The sequence below is a fragment of the Clarias gariepinus genome, chromosome 19, assembly GCF_024256425.1.
Source record: "Clarias gariepinus isolate MV-2021 ecotype Netherlands chromosome 19, CGAR_prim_01v2, whole genome shotgun sequence".
NCBI classification, from domain to species: Eukaryota; Metazoa; Chordata; class Actinopteri; order Siluriformes; family Clariidae; genus Clarias; species Clarias gariepinus.
This window is the reverse complement of record NC_071118.1, coordinates 6,273,478-6,295,633: the sequence shown is the minus strand read 5'-3', so window position 1 is coordinate 6,295,633 and position 22,156 is coordinate 6,273,478. Positions and strand designations below refer to the sequence as shown.

The 22,156-nt window shown below is 39.0% G+C and overlaps 1 protein-coding gene across 1 annotated transcript in view; it reads left to right on the top strand.

The window, feature by feature from the left end:
• slc8a4a (solute carrier family 8 member 4a) overlaps window positions 1–22,156 on the top strand; it is a 104,518-nt gene that overhangs the window by 19,162 nt on the left and 63,200 nt on the right. The window contains exons 3-4 of the mRNA XM_053478716.1: window positions 17,195–18,597; window positions 19,218–19,726. Coding sequence (XP_053334691.1) covers window positions 17,278–18,597; window positions 19,218–19,726 — 1,829 coding nt within the window. The 5' untranslated portion in view covers window positions 17,195–17,277. The remainder of the gene's footprint in view (window positions 1–17,194; window positions 18,598–19,217; window positions 19,727–22,156) is intronic.

The window sequence follows — 22,156 nt, the reverse complement described above, 5'->3', positions numbered from 1 at the left end:
ATGATATAGTTTTTTTTTATAAACCAGGACTTGTTATAAACCTGGGGTCAGCATGCCGGGTCAGAACCATGACGTGGGCTATTTAGGGCAGTTGAGGATTAACAGTGTTAGCTTTCCTATGCTGGGATTTAAACTCACAGAGTTCTTATGAGAAGCCTGATTCGAGCCACCGCTGTTAAAAATGTGAGTTTTGTTTAAAAAAGCAAATTTAAAAAGCTGTTTTCTGAACAAGAGCTATACAAGTTGCATTATGTGTTAAAAAAAAAAGAAGAACAACAAAAAGCCTAATTACTGCTCTACTGATCTATACCTATAGACAATAACACATAGTCATGTATCACAGAATGTCTATTAAAAGGCTGGAGTTTAAGTTAGAAGCTTGGACTTAAGAAGGGATACCGATTGAACTTGTCTACAAGAACACTTGTGTTTTATCCAGTTTGGAGAATCAAGAAGGTGTAAATTGAAAGTCCTTAAAGATGGAAGAATAGGTAGAGATCTAGTCAACAATTTGAAAGAGTGGCAGTCAAACAAAAGCCATGTTCTAATGGGAAGCTCGGGAAATCCAAGACTGCTTCTTTTGAACCAATAGTAATCAAGATGTATAATGGTGACCAAAATGATTGAGACTGGACTTCAAAACCTTAGGATGGAGTACTCTGGTCTTACTCGCTCAATCCATGCCTGGTGAATTGCTTGCTGAACATCGTGTACAAAAATTTGTCTGTCGCAGACGTTCACAATTCACTTGAAAATTCCCTAGTTTTAGTCATTTTCATGCAGAGGTGGACACCAACGTACTGTAGTTTCAGGAAGTACATATTTGTTCCATCCATTAACTAAATCGGCTGATTCTAATTAGCACAACTCTTTAGCCAGATAGGCTCGAACTAATTAGTGACATCATCTGTTTTGTGCACAGGGAGAACTATCCCATGCTGACATGCTGATCCAACTTGCAGTATATTATAATCATCCATTTGGATTTAAATAAAAGCATGCAAGTGTGTGTGTGTGTGTCTGTGCCTTTCGGTTTATGTCAGGTAAAAATGGTTTTATTTTGGATGATAGGGAAGGAAAGTTAATTATAAGTGCGAGCTTGATTTTTCACCCCGACTTTCTTTCAGTCATTACCAATTTCCCCCCATTAGGGAGTTCTCCCCTATTGTACATCGGCTAGGTGAAAAGTAGAGCCAGTCATCCCATCTTTCGAAACCTTGGCAGGTGTATATGTAATCCGAACACTGTGTTCACATCAGTCTGACATTAGGTTGGACGTTTTACACCTACAGCTATAATTAAGTCAAATGATCCCCAAAAAACATCAAGAAAAACCTTGTGGCAGGAGAACTCCCCAGATGAATCTTATCGCTGGTGCCAGCAGGAAATGAAATGTCTTTATGTTGGTAGATGAATCCATAGCGAGCAATTCACCGCAGTCATTTTCAGTAGCTTCTGTCATTATGGCAAACAGTTTGGCTTCATTTTTTGGGGGGTTCTCACTAGCAAGAAGGTAAATTTAAACCATTTTTGGTACCTAAATATCCCAATAAGGAATATTCATATGGGTATTGTTTTAAAAAAATGAACACCGAAGGTTTAGCATTTATTCTCTACATGGAGTTCAGCTTAGAAGCTGCCGAATTATTTATTTATTTATTCTTTATGTGACTCATAGTATTATAAAACCATGGCTTGATATTCTCTGTGGGTTTGCAACATACACATGGTAAGAAGATTACATTATCTAATAGACACGGCAACATCCAAATTATTCCATTCTGTTTTTCCACATTGGAAAACATGTCTTGTTCAAATAGCCAATTAAAGACAACCCATTTTAACATTATTAAAAATTACAAAGTAAATAAATGAATGGTGGTGTAGAAGAAACCATCGGATATCAATGTGGCTTTTACTTTGTTTGCTTCATGAAGCCATGAATATACTATACTAGCTGAAGTACCCGTCGTTGATATGGAGTTTGTCGTTTTTGTTCAAAAATACCACTTCAGCGCTGTTATTTCAGCGGCGAAAATATTAAGTAATGCAAATGTTTCAATAAATTCTGTCCAGTGATTGATTTAGGACACACCCACAGTTTATTCATAACTTCCATTTCACTCAACATTTTGATTTCGTCACTCAACAGAGCCAATTATCACGATAGTTTACTGCATGTACAAAGAGGATGGAGGAGACACAGAAACACACATCACAGCGCGACTTATCATGTCCATGCTAAACTATTCCAAAAAAAAAAAATGGTACGTACATTATGAAAACTGAACTTTGCATCATGAGCAGTTATGTGCTGGATGCTGATCATGTTATTTTTAGCTTTAACCTATAAACTAGTTTTATAAACTGTTAACATGTCAATGACAGGTGCTTAGGCTAATATTAAAAGTAGTAATCATACTTGTAAAAATGTAAAAACTTGTATAGTAGTTATTCACTAAAGTCCTTAGTGAATATCTGTATGAAGTTCAAAACACATGGACATCGCCAAATGCTCAGGTTTATATTTTGTATAATTTGATATATTTCCTACAATTAATAAAAAGTACAATATAAACAAGTGCAGGAAAGAGATCAGATCATTTGTTATACAGATACCGATATTCAGATCCTCAGTACACATTAGTGCAGATCCTATTGTAAATTATTTAAATGTAAATTAGTCAAGACACAAGCTTCCTAATGAATTGCTTTATTCTATAGTCCACTTAATCATTACAGCATCCTAACGTCTCTTATTCTTTTTTCCCCCATTTTGCTAATTTGTACTTGCCCTCTCAGTAATTCTCTTTATTTTCTTCATCTTGATCCAAGCACACAAAAGCACACACTTCTCCTGTCCATATAACAAATACACAAGAACACATTCATAATTACACTTTTCAAAGCAGTTAGGTTAAGAATGAAACTCTATTAGGACTTATTTGTTTAAAACTCACACTGGCTGTTACTGATGAAGAGAGGTGTGAAATTGTTCAGCAGGGCATTAAGCAGGTCTGCATGTACTGTATTTATTCATTTGGCAGGCGTTTATGCAACCCAACATACAAGTAAGGCAGAATACAATCATCAGCCATCTTGCTGATAAAGAAGCTGAATTTGATACTAATAACTGTAGCATTCAGCCAACTGACCAACATCCAGCACCAAACAGATGTAGGAAGAACGCTCTCTCTCTCTCTCTCGCTCTCTCTCTCTCTCTCTCTCTCTCTCTCTCTCTCTTTCAGTAATACAAATACTGCTCACAAAGCCATTAATCAAACTAAAAAGTGACACAAATATGATGCATTCATAATCATAGCCAGATTGAATTCCATATTGGTTTCAAAACTTAAAACAACATCTAATCTTTTTTTTTCCCAGCAATGTATTGATGAAAGGAACTGATTCGGAAAATTGTATTCTTTTATCTGAAACTATATCCCATGCATGCATGCCTTTTATGCATCCTCAATAACTATGTTCATGTGTGTTAATAACATTTAAAAGCCTTGTTTCAATAAAACTCATTATTTTCTAACAGGAAATGTATAACCCATTAAGTCCATGCTAGACTTTCCAAATCATTTACAAAGCTTGTTTCCCCATATCTGTTTATTTTTTGCAAATTGTATATAATATTTCTGATAAAGCTAGAAAATTTGTCTGTTGCACACCTAAATCATTCACCAACACCACTTGCATATTACAGGAACTTGGCAGGGAGTTAATGCCACATCCCTCGTACAGTCGTGACTTCACTCCAAGCCATTTCCATATGTTTGGGCCATTACAGGAGTTCCTGGGAGGCCAGTGTTTTAGCATTTTAATATGTTATACCATAATGGTATTCAAGCATACATGAAGCAGGCAGTGCTTATTGCTCCGGCATACTGAGAAAACTTTCTACCTTGACAGTGTCCAAGTAAGCGCATTAGTGTACAGTAGCAGAGGATTATATAGAGAAAGAGGTTTTACTCTCATAACTGTTTTCTGTTATTGTGCACATTGAATAGTCCCGGTTTGACCTGAACGCCTCTTGTAGAATTATTATTGCAATCAGAGCTGATTAGATTTTGACATTAATCCAAACAGGATTAAAGTCGCAGCAAGGTCAAATGTCTGAGTTTTTTCTCTCCTGTAGGCTACACAAACATACCACTTACACATTCATATTTTGGAACTCATGGCCCATTTTCTGGTTTGAAGTCATCTTGGACATCTGGATTTATGTGTAATTATCATCGCAACTAACAGATGAACTAGGGTTAAAGGATTAGGCTTAGATTTTGATCCAAACAGATTTTGATCAAGGTCACAGCATGTCGAAATGTTTAAAATAGTATAGCTGCAGTAGTATATTTGAAGTATATTTTAGACTTCTTGGAAATAAAGGCATTCCCATTCATGGTGTTAACATGATGTTCCATTTGTGCATATATACATTATGTACATATTGACATCTCAACAATGCAATGGATATATAGACCCTGATATAGATTTTAATCCGATATTGGCTGTTGCATAATTTTTTTGCACCATGCCTCTGCCACAAGATTAGCTGATTGCATAACTGGCTATACTATTAAAGTGGCCATTTGTCAGTTTCTCAAAATATTGTAAATATTTGCTAAATAAAAGCTGGTATAATTCGTTAATTGAGTTCTGTGGTACGTTATAGAAATATCAGAGACAGAATCAACATAAATGCTATTGCATTATTGGTAGATAGACGAAAAAAGACTGAAGGCCAGTTGGGATTACGGCCTACCGCAGCCATACAATCAGCTGGGAAGGATGGTTTTATCATTGAGTCTTGGCCCCCCTTCTTATGAAGATATGCACATGTAGCAATTTAAAACATTGCTTTATTGGAGATTCCAAATTATTACACAGATTTTTATAATAATTTAAAATTTATGTTTAAAACATTAGCTTGGAAATCGATTTAAGTGTTACGAGTTCAAGTAGATTTCAAGGGATTTGTTCATTTAATTTGGTCTTGAAATAATAGCCCTGGGTATTGACAGCATGGATTGAAAACCATCTAACTGTAGCTAAGCTATGAGATGATGAGTATAACATTTTGAACCCTGTTTCCTCGAGAAATAATATTCCTTTGATGGACGAAGTTAGTCATTCTGTCTTTTACAAAATGCCTACTTAATATATCTCAAAGTGAATAACACGAGCTGCATATCCTGTGCGAAGGTATAAAGCATGTCATGGAGGTCAAGATGCTCTGATTGCATGCATGCTTGTGTGTGTGTGTGTGTGTGTGTGCGTGCATGCGTGCGTGTGTGTGTGAATGAGAGTGAGTGAGAATATGTCAGCTCCCACTGCAGGGAACCATACCTAATCTGATTCATGATAATGGTGTACATGTTTTTGCACAGCGTGTAACCCCAAACACTAATGCTTTTTTCATGTTTTCTGAACTGTGTGTGTGTGTAATGATGTAAGAACCGAACAAAGTAAATTTAAATCCTAATGAATGTGACATATTATACTATTATAAGGTGCTATGATGTTATTAGCACACCAGTATACATAGGCCTATATTGCATCACGGTGGCTTAGTGGTTAGAATTGTCGTCTGGTTTGCTCTCTCCGGACGTGGCATGACGGACATGACATGGTCTCCCCATGTTTTTTCCAGGTACTCTGGTTTCCTCCCACACTCCAAAGGCATGCAGATTACTGTATGCTAATTGGCGTTCCCAAGTTGCCCATGATGTGTTAATCTGAGTGGTACAGTAAAAATGAAAATTAATACAATGGTCACTATTGTCCGTCATAGTCCCTAGTTGGACTACAGAGGTTGCATCATTGTAATTTGATCATTTCTTACTCCAAAAGTTATGAAGACACCTCCAATAACCTAGCGCTAACATACTTACAGTATTGAAAATACAATAGCTGACTTGCCTGAAACTAGCATAGCCATGGCTAACTGTGATTGAACATAGAAAATTACTAAGCTTTGGCATTAAACACTGATATATGATTTGCTTAGCGAAAAGGTGCTGAGTATAACACTATTATTATGGATGGTGCTTACAACATGAACCGGTGAACTGATTAAGATGTTGCTATTAAAGTGGTAGATGTAGCTGGTATATAAGAAGACAGTCAATGACTGGGTGATGAGCCTTTGCCTGGAACTGCTAAGCGATCCATCACACATGCTTTCACGTGACAGAAAACATAAAGCTAGACTCCTTTAATTTGAAATAGAATTCCTGAAACCACAATTTTTGGCAGCTGGTGAAGTTATTCATCCAGGTTTCACACTGGCAACAGCAAACCACTCTACACGGGTTGCCAGTAAACGGTCGAATGTTTAATTTAATGCCTGTTGCCATGGATTCACTGGTTGTGCCAGAGCAATGCAATATGGCCGTGTTAACTCCACAGTATGCAACAGAACGTATGTGAACACAACCATCTGGCCATCAATTAGATGTCTTGTGGTTAAACATCACGTCTTGTCTGTTATTTAACACAAATATTTTTAAGTACAAATTCTGAATCGATCTGCCATCAAACTGTTTTTGCTCATATTTTTCTTGTTAATCAACCTGCTACTGTAGCTTCAGGTCCAACCATCCATCCATCCATCCATCCATCCATGAAACCTAACATCTCTTAGCAATGCCTGCTATGACCTATGATTTTAATCCAGTAGTCATTGTTGTAGAAATTAGGGAAATGACTTAGCTGAGGACCACAATCTAAGTCACACACAACACCACCAAACCAGATGGGCAATTTGGAAAAGCCAACATTACTTGTTTTTTACGATGGGGAGACTGGTATACATGAACAAAACCCACGAACCACTCAGATGCGGGGCAACAGTAGCACCTCAGCATAAAAATTTAATCCGTTCCTGGGGGCGAGTTCTTAAGAAGAACTTTTATATTGTGAAAAGCATTTTCCCATAGGAAATAATGGAAATAAATATAGTTCATTCCAGCCATCCCAAAAATATTATCAATATTACCAATACTATAATTATGTTTGCCACATAAAAACAATCAAAACATTTAGAAAAAGACATGAAAATAAGAGAAAATATGAAATGAATAGACATTTAACCTCATTTAACCTTAGTTTATGATTCCTTTTTTTGATTCCTTCTTGCTTCCGTCCTTGTACTTGGAACCCATGGTGCTATGTCTTCACTAGTCTTCAAGTTTTGCACAAAAAAAAAGTGACCTTGCTTTGCTTGTCTTTACACTGATGTAAACAAGTTTTGATCGGTCCCGGACGTACATGCAACCGTCATGTTCAGATATCTCCAATCACTTTGAGATATGGTCATGTTAAGTATAAAGGACATCCTTTTGCATCCCCTGTCATATCATGGCATCTTATGGTATGAATAAAGGATTGAAAAACTAAGTAACTTGAGTAGCAGACAGGATGAACAGGATGAGTCGTCTTGCCATATGTTCTGGAATGATGTGTTAACCCGAATGTGTAGAAGTACACTTCACCCTCTGTGGCTATGGTGGATATAAGATTGAGGGTTCATACTGCGAATGATTATGTCTCTGTGGAACAAGTACATTAACTTTAATGAAGTAGTTCTGAGTTCATGCTGAAATGAAAAATGAGTCTATAAAATTTAAGATATCTTACTTACAAATCAAAAAACAATGTGTTACACGTGTTATTTTCTGCTTTCCAGTTAGCGACTGTAGAGCAGAATTAACACATTACATTGTGTTTTGCGTTATATTGGTGTTAGTTGCAGGGCAGTCAGTAGCAAGCTATCTGTGTAAGTGTGTGTGTGTAAGGAGGGGGGGGGGGATGACTCCTCAGGGACTGGATTGTAATGGCTAGCAGCCAGACTCACTAATTGAGGGGAGACTCCAACGGAGAATTACTGTATAACCAGAGAATATAAACGCTGCTATTACAGTGAGGGTGAATGCACTTTAATGCATGCACAAAAACACACACATGCAATTGAGCATGCACACAAAATTGGCACATCACTGGTATCATTGTGTTGACAGTTAATGAGATGCATTTGTGCTGAGTGTTGAATAACAGTGCTGAGTTAAAACTTTGCAATAGTGTGTGTGTGTGTGTGTGTGTGTGCATTAATCTAATCATATTTTTTCCAGCCTTACTCTAAGTCATATAATTGACAAGAGATTATGTGTATTACATTCACTAAATCTCCAGCAGATCACAGATCTTTCAGTATGATCCTGTATAATGCTGCTAATTCCTAATCCTTCAGGCTTAAATCAGATCACATTTGATTCAAAACTATTAGACTATATCACCAAAACACAAGCAAACTAAATTTCCTCTTCAGATGTGAAGATTCTTTCTTGGGAGCTTTTTTTTTTTTTTAATGTCTAATGTTCCATTTTAAAAGCAGGAGCTTGGTATTTCCTGTGAATCAACCCCGATTCATTAAAGCTTGGAAATCGCATCCAAACTCTTAGGCACTGATCATGAAACTCTCTCATGGCAGCAAAATTGAATAGAACTAATGAATCAAATTCAGAGTCATGCACTAACAAGATCTCATCTAGCGTCGCCTTATTTACATATCATACTCATACCACATGCCCTGATGTAGCACCACATGCAGAACATTTACATGAAACACTCTAATTTACACAAGATGTGCAATACTGTGTCAGTAGATGGAAAGCTTGCAGTAGGCTTCAAAACCAAGCACGGATAGAAAAGAAAGAAACCCAAAATACACTACGCATTTTACTAAAGTAGAGCTCAAATGCACTTGTGTTGTAAAAAAAAAAAAAAAAGGATTCTAAGAAAAGCGTCCCGTTATGGCACTGTAAGCATGAGCAGAACAAATCTAGTTAACATTTATGCAGTACAATTACTGCTCTGAGGACATCACAGTAATTTATGATCCCATAACAAGCAATATATGCAATGTAAAATAAGCTGATGTGTGCTATCCCTGCACTACTATTACGGTCCGTGTTGTGCCGATTAATCATAAAAGTAATAAGTTACTTTGCAGTAAAATTAATATATAACATACATACATATATTATATTACATATTACTTTTCTATAACAGCAATATTACTATTATACATGTTATACGTATTACTTAAAAATTCTTCTACGAGTATTTTTTTACTATTTTTTTGTCATTTATATGCTTTATTTATATGCTTCTTATATTTTTTGTTATTAGCATTGCACTAGTAATAATAAGAGTAAAAGTAAAAATAGGAGACCACTGCAAAATAATCAGTTTTGAGTTAATTATTATTATTATTATTATTATTTTTATTTTTTTTTTTTTACAGCTGCAGTTTTTTTTTTCTTCGTGAAATGCTGATAATATTTCTCCTAAATTTAAAATATAACTATTGTTATTTAGAGGGTATATTTAAAGGAAATGTCAACATCACAACACATCAAAATAACCCAAGATCTGGCTGTATTTGCAGAGATTTAATAACTCAAATAAAACAAAATGCAAATAATGTGTAAACATATTGAGTTAATGCTTTGGCTAAATAACATTAAGAAATCAGTATTTGGTAGAGTGCAGTTATAGCTTTCATGCGTTTTGGCTTTCCACAAGTTTTTCATATTGCTGGTTATTTTGTACCATGATTTTTGCAACAGCTCAGCTTTGCTTAATGGTTTGTGACCATGCATCTTCCTCTTAATGACATTTCAGAAGTTTTTTGGAGTAAACTGCAGTGGTCATTTATTTTTTTCCCCAAACTGTATATACTGTATCCTGTGCTGTGCTGCCTTCCAATGTGCAAAAAGTTTAAAGCCCCCTGTTGGATCATAGAGGAACTGCAATTTACCAATTTAAATGCAAACTAAATTATTTAGTGGTGAATTAGTGATGAAAAGTATATAAATTAGTTTTTTTTCTCAATCTCTACTAGTTACTATCTAAAGTAAAATATTATTACTGTTGGATTACTTTGACAAAAGGATAGCTTGTTATGTGAAATGGTACTCAAATGAAAATGAGTACAGCTGCAGTGTTGTGTAAGAATCAACGGATCGCTCATCAGGGACAAACTGATCATTTTGAATTATGCATATTCGTCACAAGTTTCAACAAAATTCCATATTTCTTTTTATTCTGTAAAGCTGCTTTGCGACGATGATCACTGGTAAAAGTGCTATATAAATAGCATTCATCTGAATTTAAATGATCCAAATATATATATGCATCTAATGCATTACTTTTGTTCTTAAGTACTTAAGTTCGGGAATGCTTTCTCTGGGTAGTGATTCGTCCTGCCTATTGTGTTATGACTCAGTGTGATTTCATTGGCCCACACTTTGGACGAATCATATTCCTTTCTGCCATTAGAACACTTTAGAGTTTGTACAATCTCCACAAGCTCCAAAATTAAGATATCCAATACCATTAAATTAAAATATTGAAGTATACTTCTGTTCTGCTTGGTCTAGGTTTGGTGTTATCAGTGTACTGAGATGCTTTTCTGCTCATCATGGTTGTACAGAGTGATTATATACTGAGGTAATACTGTAATGTGAGACCATTCCACTTGAACAGTCCCTGAACTACACCACCCGCCCTTTACGTCAGTGAGATCACCTTTCCCCCATTCTGATGTCCTAATATTTGACGTGAACAGTAACGAATTTGATTGGTTGTTGCACTGATGATGCAACAATTCCAACCAAATATCCAGACATCATTTTATAAATCAGATTGCAGGAGTTCAGGCATGATGTATCTTTTATGCTTTAGCTGAAACTAAATAATCTCGCCGCTGGTAGCAAGGTAACTAGATAACTTTTCCCGCCTCAGCACTCCTCAGTGTATGCCCATCTGCTTTGTAACTATAACAACCGATGTAATGAGGATACTCTGTCTAAAAAAAAAAAAAAATCTGATTTAGGGAATAAATCAGATTCGCTCGTCTGTGTGAACGAAGCCTAAGGGACATTGTTTTCAGATGTGCAGCTGCCTCCACTGCTGCGACCAGTCTGCTCCAGCTCCGCCAATTAAGCGATCATTAAAGCAATAGGCTGCCTGATAGATGCTTTCATAAGGCTTCAATGGCACCATGAGGAGCAGTACACACCTTCCAGGAGACGCTGAAGATAATAAACAGTGCCTTACGGTTGTATTTCCGTAGTTAAGTTCGGTATCTATGGTCGGTTTACAGGAAGCTGACTCAAGGAACCCCGCTTAGGAGGCCGGAACAGGATTTCTGGGAGATTCATAAACTCGCAGTTGGATGTTAAATAAGACACGCCTAGGTCCTTGACGGGCACACTCACTCAGCACTGGTGCCAGAGACGCTGGGAGCAGTCCTGCCATTGCTATAAATAGCGTTAGTCTCATGCACAGCAGGAGCGGAGGAGCACGGTTCGCCCTGACTGTATACGCCGTTCTGGAGATCAAAAGGGAGAAATGAAGAAGGAAAAATACAAACAGTACTTAACAGAAGGGGCTTTGAGAATGTTGAGAGAAACTCTGATAAGGATTTCAAGCGGACATCAAACATAATCAGCTCATGATGATGTGTCAGTGGTTTAGGGTTTAATCCCTTCAAACTGGCACATCTCCATCAAAGCCGCGTAGAATCGAGTGCGTTTGAAGGGATCTCTGTGCAGCTCACCAAAGTGTCTGTCAAAACTAGAGGGGATTTCATCCCAAAGAATGAGCATCATAAATGCAAGCTCCCGTCGTTTAAATGTAAGCATACAACACACCCCATTACCCCTCAAACCCGTCTAATCAACTCTAATTAACACAAAGCATGCTGGTTTTGTCATCAACAGCCAGTAAACGGAAACGTATTTACTTGGGTACTGTTATCCAAGATCCGGGGAAATTAATTGAGTGGAGAAAATCAAGTTTCAGTGAAGTTAGAGCGCCCGTGTCCGATGTTGCTGCAAATAGCAAGTAATAATAAGCTCCCATACCAGATGTCTAAAAAATAATAATAAAAAAAAACTTTAAACAAAGTTAGTAGTGTTTAAACTGAGGAAAAATGGTCTAATTTGTCCTGTAATACTTTGCGTTTTACTGAACGAATGCTATCATGTATCACAATTATGGAAGCGCGCTCTGTTTCTGTCCCTGAAGCTTTTTAAAAACTTCGGCTGAACTTTAGTGTTTTCCAGTCGTACCTGCAGTTAGCGTTGTGGAGGCATTCATTTCTTTTAGTACGTACAGTAAAAAGCTCAGATTAGAGCTTTCCATATAATAATAGGCAAACTTTCCATATAATATAGAGTGATCAGCTACAACACTAACAACGCCGCCAGGTGAATATAATTGATGATGATTATCAATTATCAACCCTGGACAGGGTGCCAATCCATTGCAGGGCACACACACACAAATACACTCACACTCACAGGAAATGTTCAAGAGTGCTTAACACCCGTGCAAAACATTTTCTGATAGTGTAAAATTGTGGATGATTAAATCATTATATCGCTCAACAGGCCTTACCTGCATATCTTCGGACTGTGAGAGGAAACCCACCAAGCATGCGGAGAACAGGTAATCTCCATGCACACTGAGTCAGGAATCTAACCTTGCGGGGAATCAAACCGGGACCCTGGAGGTGCAAGGCGACAGTGCTAACCACTAAGCCACTGTCCCACCCTGTTTGATCCAATCACACAGGAAAGGAAATGTAGCACTAACTGCTTAAAAATGTCAAAGCAGACTGCGATAGAAAGGTATTAGAATACCGAATGCATTTTAGCTTGCTGTGCTTGGGGCTTAGTAGGCAAAGAGTTCAAGATTGCCGATCTGGCCTTTTAATTCCCGAGCTCTCAATCCCATTGAGCATCCATAGGATGTGCTGGAAAAACAAGTCTGATCCATGGAGGCCTCATCTTGCAACTTGAAGCACAACCAAAAAACATATAAAATCACTTATGATTATAATTGATCTGATTCTTTATTATAGGCTTATTTAATATTTCAAGTCAAATCACGCTACCATTTTTACTCTTTTGACTTTTTGTGTGGTGTGACTATTTGACTGGCTGGACAGTGGATTAGTGGTTTGCACTGCCACCTTGCACCTCCAGGGTCTGGGTTCGAATCCCGCCTCGGGGTGCAGGGAGTTTGCATGTTTTGCCCCTGCTTGGTGAGTTTCCTCCCACAGTCCAAAGACAGGCAGGTTAGGCTAATTGGTGTTCCCAAATTGCCTGTAGTGTGTGAATGCTATAAAAATAGGAATAAATACAATGGTCACCATTGGCCTTCATGGTCCCTAGTTGGACTACAGAGGTTCATGGATAGAGTAGATGGATGGATGAACATTTCAACCATTTCCAGCTGCATTTTTTGTCAACCTCACCAATTAATACAGTTAACGGCTGTCAATCTGTTATATCCTACAAGTCAAAAATACATAAACTTATTTTGTTTTACATTAAAGACCTCATTCTAACTAAATGTTCAAGAGTGCTTAACACCCGTGCAAAACATTTTCTGATAGTGTAAAATTGTGGATGATTAAATCATTATATCGCTCAAGCCTACCAGCAGAAAACCTAACGTTGTGTGACATTGCAATATAGTTGTTGAATTTAAGAAGAGAGCATCCGAATTGTTAAGATGGATGAAAAGAAGAAGAATTATTGCTTTGTTGTGTTCACCACAGTTCGACACACTTAACAGCTGAGTCCGAACAACCCGGAGAGACGGGGCAAACACGTACGCATGCATGATGTCTGAAGATTTCTGTTTATTATCAGCAGAGAGCATATTTAAGCTTTTAGCCAGGTGCCCTGTGTCACGTACATCCCGTACATCAAAGGAACCAGACAGAGAGACCCGGAGACAGACAGACAATAGGAAATACATTTGCATTTTCCTCTTAAACAAAACAGTTCCAGCAGACACAAGCTGTTTGTATGTATATTCATATAAACACGGAGAAGTGAGAAGTAAGAAGTGTTACCATATAAGGAATCCGGAAGCGCAATGAGGGGGTCGTTTTAAGTGCATGGAGGCAATGGAAAGTAAGACCTTAAGAGACCTTGTAAGTAGTTTGCATTGTCGTCTATCCAAACCTCAAGATCGGAACAGTGTCGTTTTAGAAAATTAGAATGACTTTAATAGAATGGCATTGGAATGAACAACAGCATTGCAAATACAACAAAATCTTACATTATCTCACAGGGAGAACCCATGCAACCTCCATGCACACAGACCCAAGCCGGGAATTGAACTCAGACCCTAGAGGTTCAAGGTGACACCGCCAACCACTAGAGTAACCCATCACCCTTTGTTTGGTGTCGACCGTGCTGCACTGTAATATGGTGTCTGCACACTAACCGAACTGCATAGTGTCGATTACATGTTTTATGGAACAGAATAGAAGATCAGGCTCTGAGCTGGTTATTATTGTGCAGGTCTGATTAATGAGGGCCGCTTTGTGCGTGATTGCCTGATTTGGTGATGACTATGGCATGATGGATAAAAAGAAACGTTCTGGATCACTGAGCAACAAGCCTGACTCACTACACCGCAGGATAGGTAAGGCAGGAACTCAGAAATCACGTAGTGCTAGGGGCAGAGAGGTTAGGATGGAGGTGTGCTGTGTATGTACTGTATGAGTCAAACACACAACTGCATCGGACATTCATACGTGATTCAGACTCTTATATAAGAATACCACAGTAATATTTCTCCCAAGGTATGTCTTTTGTGCAGGTCGCCATTTCAGTAGGGGTCGGTGGCATTCTGCTGACCAGTGGACCACAGCATGAACTTAAAATACTGTTGTTGTTGTTTTTTTTGTCAATCAGCTGAAATTAAACTGATAATAATGCAATTACTTCGATTTTGTGTGCACACTGAACATTTTAAATTATATTCAATAATTGAAATCAAATTCACACATCACGTTAGATTAACATTTAAAAAAAAACAAAAAAAACTGTATGCTCCTCCAAGCAGGGGATCGAACCTTGATTTCGTTAAACTTCCATAAAACAAGCATTTAAATCACAATTTCATTAGAAAAGTTATTTTTTGTGTATCCTCTTTGTAATATGTTTCCCTAAATATAAAAATAACCCACCGTATACATCCTTTTTTTTCTTTCAGCATACTGCTGACGAAATCTAATTTTTTTTGCAGGCACTGTAATCTATTGGACCAGTTCTTGTTTTCAAAGATGCATTTAAAATAACATTCTTTGAGAGATCAATAGTTGCACACCACCTAGCGCAGAAAAAAATGTTTCCCTGGTTTAGTCATGAGCCGTTGGAACGGGAGCAATAACAAAAATGCCATCTAATATTGATGGGATGTTTATGCAATATTGATTTCCTCTACATTGTGACAAGTAATAAAAGCTGCATATGTGTATGCCGAGTGGATTTCCTAATTAGTTTTCTGGAATCAGCATATAAAAATGACGACTTTATCACGGGTACTTTAACGATGTATAATTTGACTATGTTTACTCTGAGATGATGATTCTTCAGTGATTACTGAGATAAGCTTTTCATAAGGATATGCCTATGATTTACGAGGGGTGTTCAAATCAAACTGGGACTTGTGATGACATTTCTCCTGAATGAAGGTGTTGACATTTACAGAAGATGTCAAGCACAGTACGGTGATGAGACTCTTACTGTGGCTGCAGTAAAACATTTCAGTACATCTGTGAATGATGATCCTGGTGAGGTCGGTTGGAGCCCTCTGCACTCATTCTCGTTAACATTCAGCGAGTGAAGCGCCTGATCCTTGAAAATCGACAGATAACTTGTTGCCAATTTGTGGAAGAGATGCATCTATCTGTGGGAACTGTTCACACATCATTCACCAGCACCACTTGTACAAGTCACAGGAACTTGGCTGGGAGTTATTGCCCCATCCTCTATACAGTCCTGGCCTTGATTCAAGCCATTTAGACATGTTTGGGCCATTAAAGGGGTTCCTGGGAGGCCGGAGTTTCAGATGTCAAGCAGGTTACCCAATCATGGCTCTGGGGTACTGAGAAAACTTTCTGATGGTATCCAAGCACTAGTGAAACACTAGGATAAAATTGAAGAAGAAGAAGAAGAAAATCAAATTGTGAAAAACAAAAATAAAACACAAAACGATGTTTAGGAAAAGGTAATGTGGTCCGATGAGTCCAAATTTACCCTGTTTCAGCGTGATGGGGATGTTATGGTAAGAAGAGAATGAGTTATTAGAGTGTATGACTTTGAAATATGAATATGCATAAATTTAAATATGATATATATGTATAAATACCCTTTACCCAAAACATCAAAAATAAATAACTTTCTATATTTTTTTCTTATAATATAAACTGTAAAATCTTGAACGTTCATTATGAATTTGCAAATCAAGGAATACTGCACCCAGCTACATGCTGAGCATTTCATCCCATCCTAGTAAAATTATATTTCTGAAAAGTACATTAAGCAAGCAGTCATCGCTCTAGCATCATGAGAGGGCTTGAACAGAACAGGAAAAAAAATATTTATTAGATGTTTTATAAATGTTACATACAAATGCATTTCAAACCTATTTCAATGTATCTAGATCAAACAATTTAAGACTATTTAAAATAGTATTTTCTTTGTATTTTATTGACATTTGGCAACAAAATTTTAATGATGTTAAGAAGTGGGTTTAATAATCTTACATTTGGTGTACCATTTGTTATTTAATATCGTAATATGTTATATACTGAGAATCCACTTTTCCAACATAGTGATTTTGTCTTCCATTTGGCTGCTATAACAACTTTTTCTTACAAAAGGCGTTCATTGGGGTTGAGGTAAGGGGCTCTGTGCAGGTCACTCAGGTTCCTTTACATCAACCTCCATAATTGTTGTGTTCACATCGGCTTTGGCAGAACTACAGTATGTTTGGTTTCCACTGCAGGAAATATTCATACTACAGGTTACAAAGACATTCTAGACAATAGCGTGCTTCTTATGTTGCGTCAACAGATTGGGAAAGGTCAGATCTTTGCTGGTGGATGATAATTACAAATATATTAAGTATAATAAACATATTGCCAATGAGCAAATTAATAAAGACTTTTATATGCGCTCGGAGACCAAGATAAGAATTTGATTTGTACCTTAAGCAAGGCTAAGAACTGCAACAAATATGTCAAGTTTTCTATGGTACAATATGTCACTGAGTTTAAAAGTGTGCCATTTTCTGTTCTTGTGCATTTCAGAGGTGGACACAGTGTGGCTGATTACCAGACTTTAGGAGCTGAATTCTGCTTTGGCTGGATTCCCTTATCAGCACAGCAACACCATGCCTCACCTCCGTCCTCTGCATACCTCCACTCAATGTCTGTCTGCTTTCCTCCTCATCATCCTGAGTGTTGTCCAGCTTTCCCAGGCCACCACTGATGCATCCCACAGTAGTCCGGGAAACTGTTCTGGAGAGTACAGCTGCTCTGAGGGCGTGGTACTTCCTGTATGGAATCCTCAGAACCCATCAGTGGGAGATAAGGTGGCACGTGCCATCGTCTATTTCGTAGCCCTCATCTACATGTTCCTGGGAATGTCCATCATTGCAGATCGCTTCATGTCCTCCATCGAGGTCATCACCTCACAAGAAAAGGAAATCACCATTAAGAAACCCAATGGTGAAACTACCACTGCCACAGTCCGCATCTGGAACGAGACGGTGTCCAACCTGACCTTAATGGCGTTGGGTTCTTCAGCACCTGAGATCCTGCTGTCTGTGATTGAAGTGTGTGGGCACAAGTTTGAAGCGGGCCACCTCGGTCCGAGTACCATAGTCGGCAGTGCTGCCTTTAACATGTTTATCATCATCGCTATCTGTGTCTATGTGGTCCCGGATGGTGAAGTGAGAAAGATAAAACACCTGAGGGTCTTTTTTGTGACAGCAGCTTGGAGTGTGTTCGCCTACATCTGGCTCTACCTGATTCTCTCGGTATTTTCTCCTGGTGTAGTGGAGGTCTGGGAAGCTGTGTTGACGTTTCTCTTCTTTCCCATTTGTGTGCTCCAAGCCTGGATCGCAGACCGCCGCTTGCTATTCTACAAGTACGTTCATAAGCGGTACCGTGCCGACAAGAATCGTGGCATCATCATCGAAACGGAGGGTGATGGTATGTTCACAAAGATGGACATGGAGATGGATGGGCAGGGCACCAACTCTCACCACAAGGAGGTTCTGGATGGCATGCTTGCTGGTGTGGAGGAGGGAGGAGGCGGAGGAGCAGGAGGAGGTGGTGGAGAAGAAGAAGAGGCGCGAAGGGAAATGGCTCGTACGCTGAAGGAACTGAAGCAAAGACACCCTGAGAAGGACATGGAGCAGCTGATCGAAATGGCCAACTACCAGGTGTTGGTTCAGCAACAGAAGAGCAGGGCGTTCTACCGCATCCAGGCCACACGCATGATGATCGGTGCAGGGAACATCCTGAAGAAGCATGCTGCGGACCAGGCCAGGAAAGTAATCAGCTGCCATGAGGCCAACGCTCAGGAAGAGGATCCTCACACCATCTACTTGGAGTTTGAGCCCTCTCACTACCAGTGCTTCGAGAATTGTGGTTCCCTTAAACTGGCCGTTGGCAGACATGGAGGAGACAGTGGCTGCACTGTAAAGGTGAGAATTAACATCAGGAAAGCATTAATAAAAATCTGCCATGCTCTATTTAATGACTGTTAAGAGAATATTGGCCCTGAAATCCACAGAAGCGCTCTGATGGCAGGAATGGACTCTCAGCTATTAGAGGATCACTGAATTTTAATGAACAATTATGGAGATGAATTTTATTATAGCCACTTAGCATCATTTGTAATTCTCAAAGTGAATTATGTTTCAGGTGTTTTACTTACAAACCACCAAATATTGAGAGGTTTAAAAAAATTTCATGAAAATAAGCTCATATAAGTGGATTCCAATTGCCGTTTTTAAGAGGGGCGTTCATGTCAAACTGGGACTTGATGATTTTTTTTTTCTGAATGATGGCGTAAAATGCGCAGTGCGGTGGTGAGACTCCTATCCGCAGTAAAAAGTTTCAATGGTGCAAATGTTTTAAAGAGGGCCGTACATCATGAGAGGTGAATGATGATCCGGCCGAGGTGTCTTAGAGCCCACTGGAGTTGTTCCCGTGAACATTGCAATGCATAATCCTTGAAAATCCTACGTCATCCCTGATTCCTAGCCTTCATCCTGTATAAAGGTTCTCTGACTACAAAATCCTGTGCTGTGTCTTTCCCCAGGTGGACTATCGCACTGAGGATGGCACGGCTAACGCTGGCTCTGATTATGAGTTTGCTGAGGGGACGCTGGTCTTCAAACCAGGTGAGACCATAAAGGAGCTGACAGTCGGCGTAATTGACGATGACATCTTCGAGGAAGACGAGCATTTCTACGTGCACCTCAGTAACCCACGTGTCGTTCATCGAGCTGAGGTCTCCATTCTCGATCCCAACGCTCCAGGCAATAGTCTTTTAGGCGCTGTCCCCATTCAGCCAAAAGCTGCACTGGGTTCCGCTCATACCGCCACGGTGACCATCTACGATGACGACCATGCGGGGATCTTCACATTCGAGTGCGCGTCGATGCGTGTGAGTGAGAGCGTGGGCCTCATGCAGGTGAAGGTGCACAGAACGTCTGGAGCACGCGGAAAAGTGGCAGTGCCGTTCCATACCAGTGAGGGGACCGCCAAGGCTGGAGAGGACTACGAGGAGGTGGCGGGAAAACTGGAATTCCTCAACGATGAGACCATGTAAGTTTCTAAAGCGTTGTTTCAGTTGTTATAAAGCAGTTCAGCTTGTTTTTTAACAACTACAAAAAATTTTGGATTCATATTTCCTGTTCTTTCTGAAATATGCGCTCTCACAGGTTATGTATGTAGATCCTGTAAGAGCGCAAGTAGGTAAAATGTTATATAATTCATAACATAATGTTTTAAGGCTTGATAGACTTTCTTTAATTAAACCAAATTTAAGCATGCAGTGTCGATATAAACAGTACTGACATTAAGAACGTGTCGTGCCTCATAGGACGTCTTATCTTCTAGGCCTTGTGACTCTTATCTTTAGATGCAAGCTCATTGTTCACAGTTGTTCCATCAGTAGTGGTATTAAAGTTCTCAATTTTTTGTCTTGCATGAATCTAGTTTGGGTTGAGTTTAAATATTGTTTAGCATAACGGAAATGTGTTACATATCAATTGTATAAGGTCTTGAACCTTGGTTTGTGCCGGTTCTCATTACTGTTTTGTTTTTGTTTGAGATTTAACAACCTGTCTACATCTTCACTTACTTTGTGCCTGCTCTTGTCATGATGTCATGATGAAAACCTCTGACAACAATTCGACACATTTTTGTAATCAAGAACTACAAAGAACATATTGATATATTTTACTATTCCACATCATCATACAGCTTCAAGCCAGGAGGTTGATATAAGAAAAGGTATATTGGTCTTCATACTACGTATAAACCTTCTGGACATGATATTTTGACACCTCCGGAAGGTCCATCCAATTCTGCCATACTGTACCATCCCTTGAAGATGCACTTTTGTCACTTTTGACGTTATAGTGATCGGGATTTTTGGTGTCTTTGATTGGCATTATAGAGACAATTAAGACTTAATTATTTGTCACATGTACCTTACGGCACAGTGAAGTTATTTGATTTGGTTTGAATATTTTTCCCACATATCTCAGTTAGGAGGCTGGGGTCAGAGAGCAGGATACAACATCCCTGAAGCAGACAGGGTTAAGGACCTTGCTTAAAGGCTGAGCGATGGCAACACATCGGCGCTGGGGCTTGCTCGGTAACCCAGAGCCTTATCCATTTGGGCCACCATTGTCTCAGAAGATGTAGCAGGATAGTGGAAGATTACAGTATTTTCCTAAGATAAAGAGCCATCCTAAAAGAGAGTGAGAGATGAAAGCTGGAGGAGACTCATAGTTAAGAATCAGGCTTGACCTGTGCATTTAAAAAAAAACCCATCTTGAACACGTGGAGAAGTCCAGTTTCAATGTTGTCTTGCTTGCTTTGCTAAATGCCACATTCCCGAAATCATGACTCTTAATTAAAACTATTTAGCCGCTTTATAAAGAGCATACAGGTATTGACCATGAGAGGGATACTGTACTGTAGTTATCACCACCAGAATTTAGTCATGTGACCTTTCAGGAAGTGGAGGTTTTTTATTTTTTAAGTTTTATCCACTCACCCTGGTGGTGAAGAGATTTGACGTGAGTTAACCTAGCCTTATGATCAATGATGACTATGAGAGAGAAATTACACGGGAATAAAGGAAGGGATGTAAAGAGATCGTTGGACAGATGTTTGAGAGAAGGATGGATGGTTCTACAGGAGTGACAGAGCATTGTGATGGGATGAAGTGCAGTTGCGTGGGTAAACTGAGGATTAAATGGAGAGAAGAGGTGAGAGGCAGGTATAGAGGTGGGAGGAAAGGTAGGGAAGAGAGGAGGGATAAGTGTGTGTGTGTGTGTGTGTGTGTGTGTGTTTGAGAGAGAGAGAAATAGTGTTATTTATGTGTTTGAGCAGCGTTGGTTGACAGATGAGAGTGGTTGAGATGAGAGTGAGTGAGGCTGTGTGGGACTGTGTGTGTGTGTGTGTGCACGCCACATATGTACTGTGATGAAAATGCTATTATTAATCGTGCAAAGGAAAAAGGCGCCATGTGTGCTGTCTGCTGTTTAGTGTAGCACTGAATTTATGCGTTTGCTAAATCGGTGCGTCAATGTGTACAGCTACTGCTGACTGTGTGTGTGTGTGTTTGTGTGTGTGTGTGTGTGTGTGTGTGTGTGTGTGTGTTAGATGAGGGCTCGATTGAAGTGCGTGTGAGGGTGGGCGGATTGAGTGGATAAGCCTGGGAGTCTGTAAGCGGAGAAATGATTCTGCTAGTATATGTGTATGATGTGCGAAACCTCAGCAGTATGTGTTCATCAGTGCGGCCTGGGTCAGCTTTCTTTGATCCGTACCTGCCCACGGCTCTTAGAAATGGACATACGATGCAAAATGGCAGAGTCAAAAGTGCGGGTCGGTGTTCTTTTTATAACGTTTGATGTACCGGGTCACCACATTGCAAAAAAGCTTAGATAAAAATCTGCTCAGTGGAAACAATCTCCGCCTCTGTGGCATCGCAGGTTATTTAGACCGCAGAAGAAAAATCAT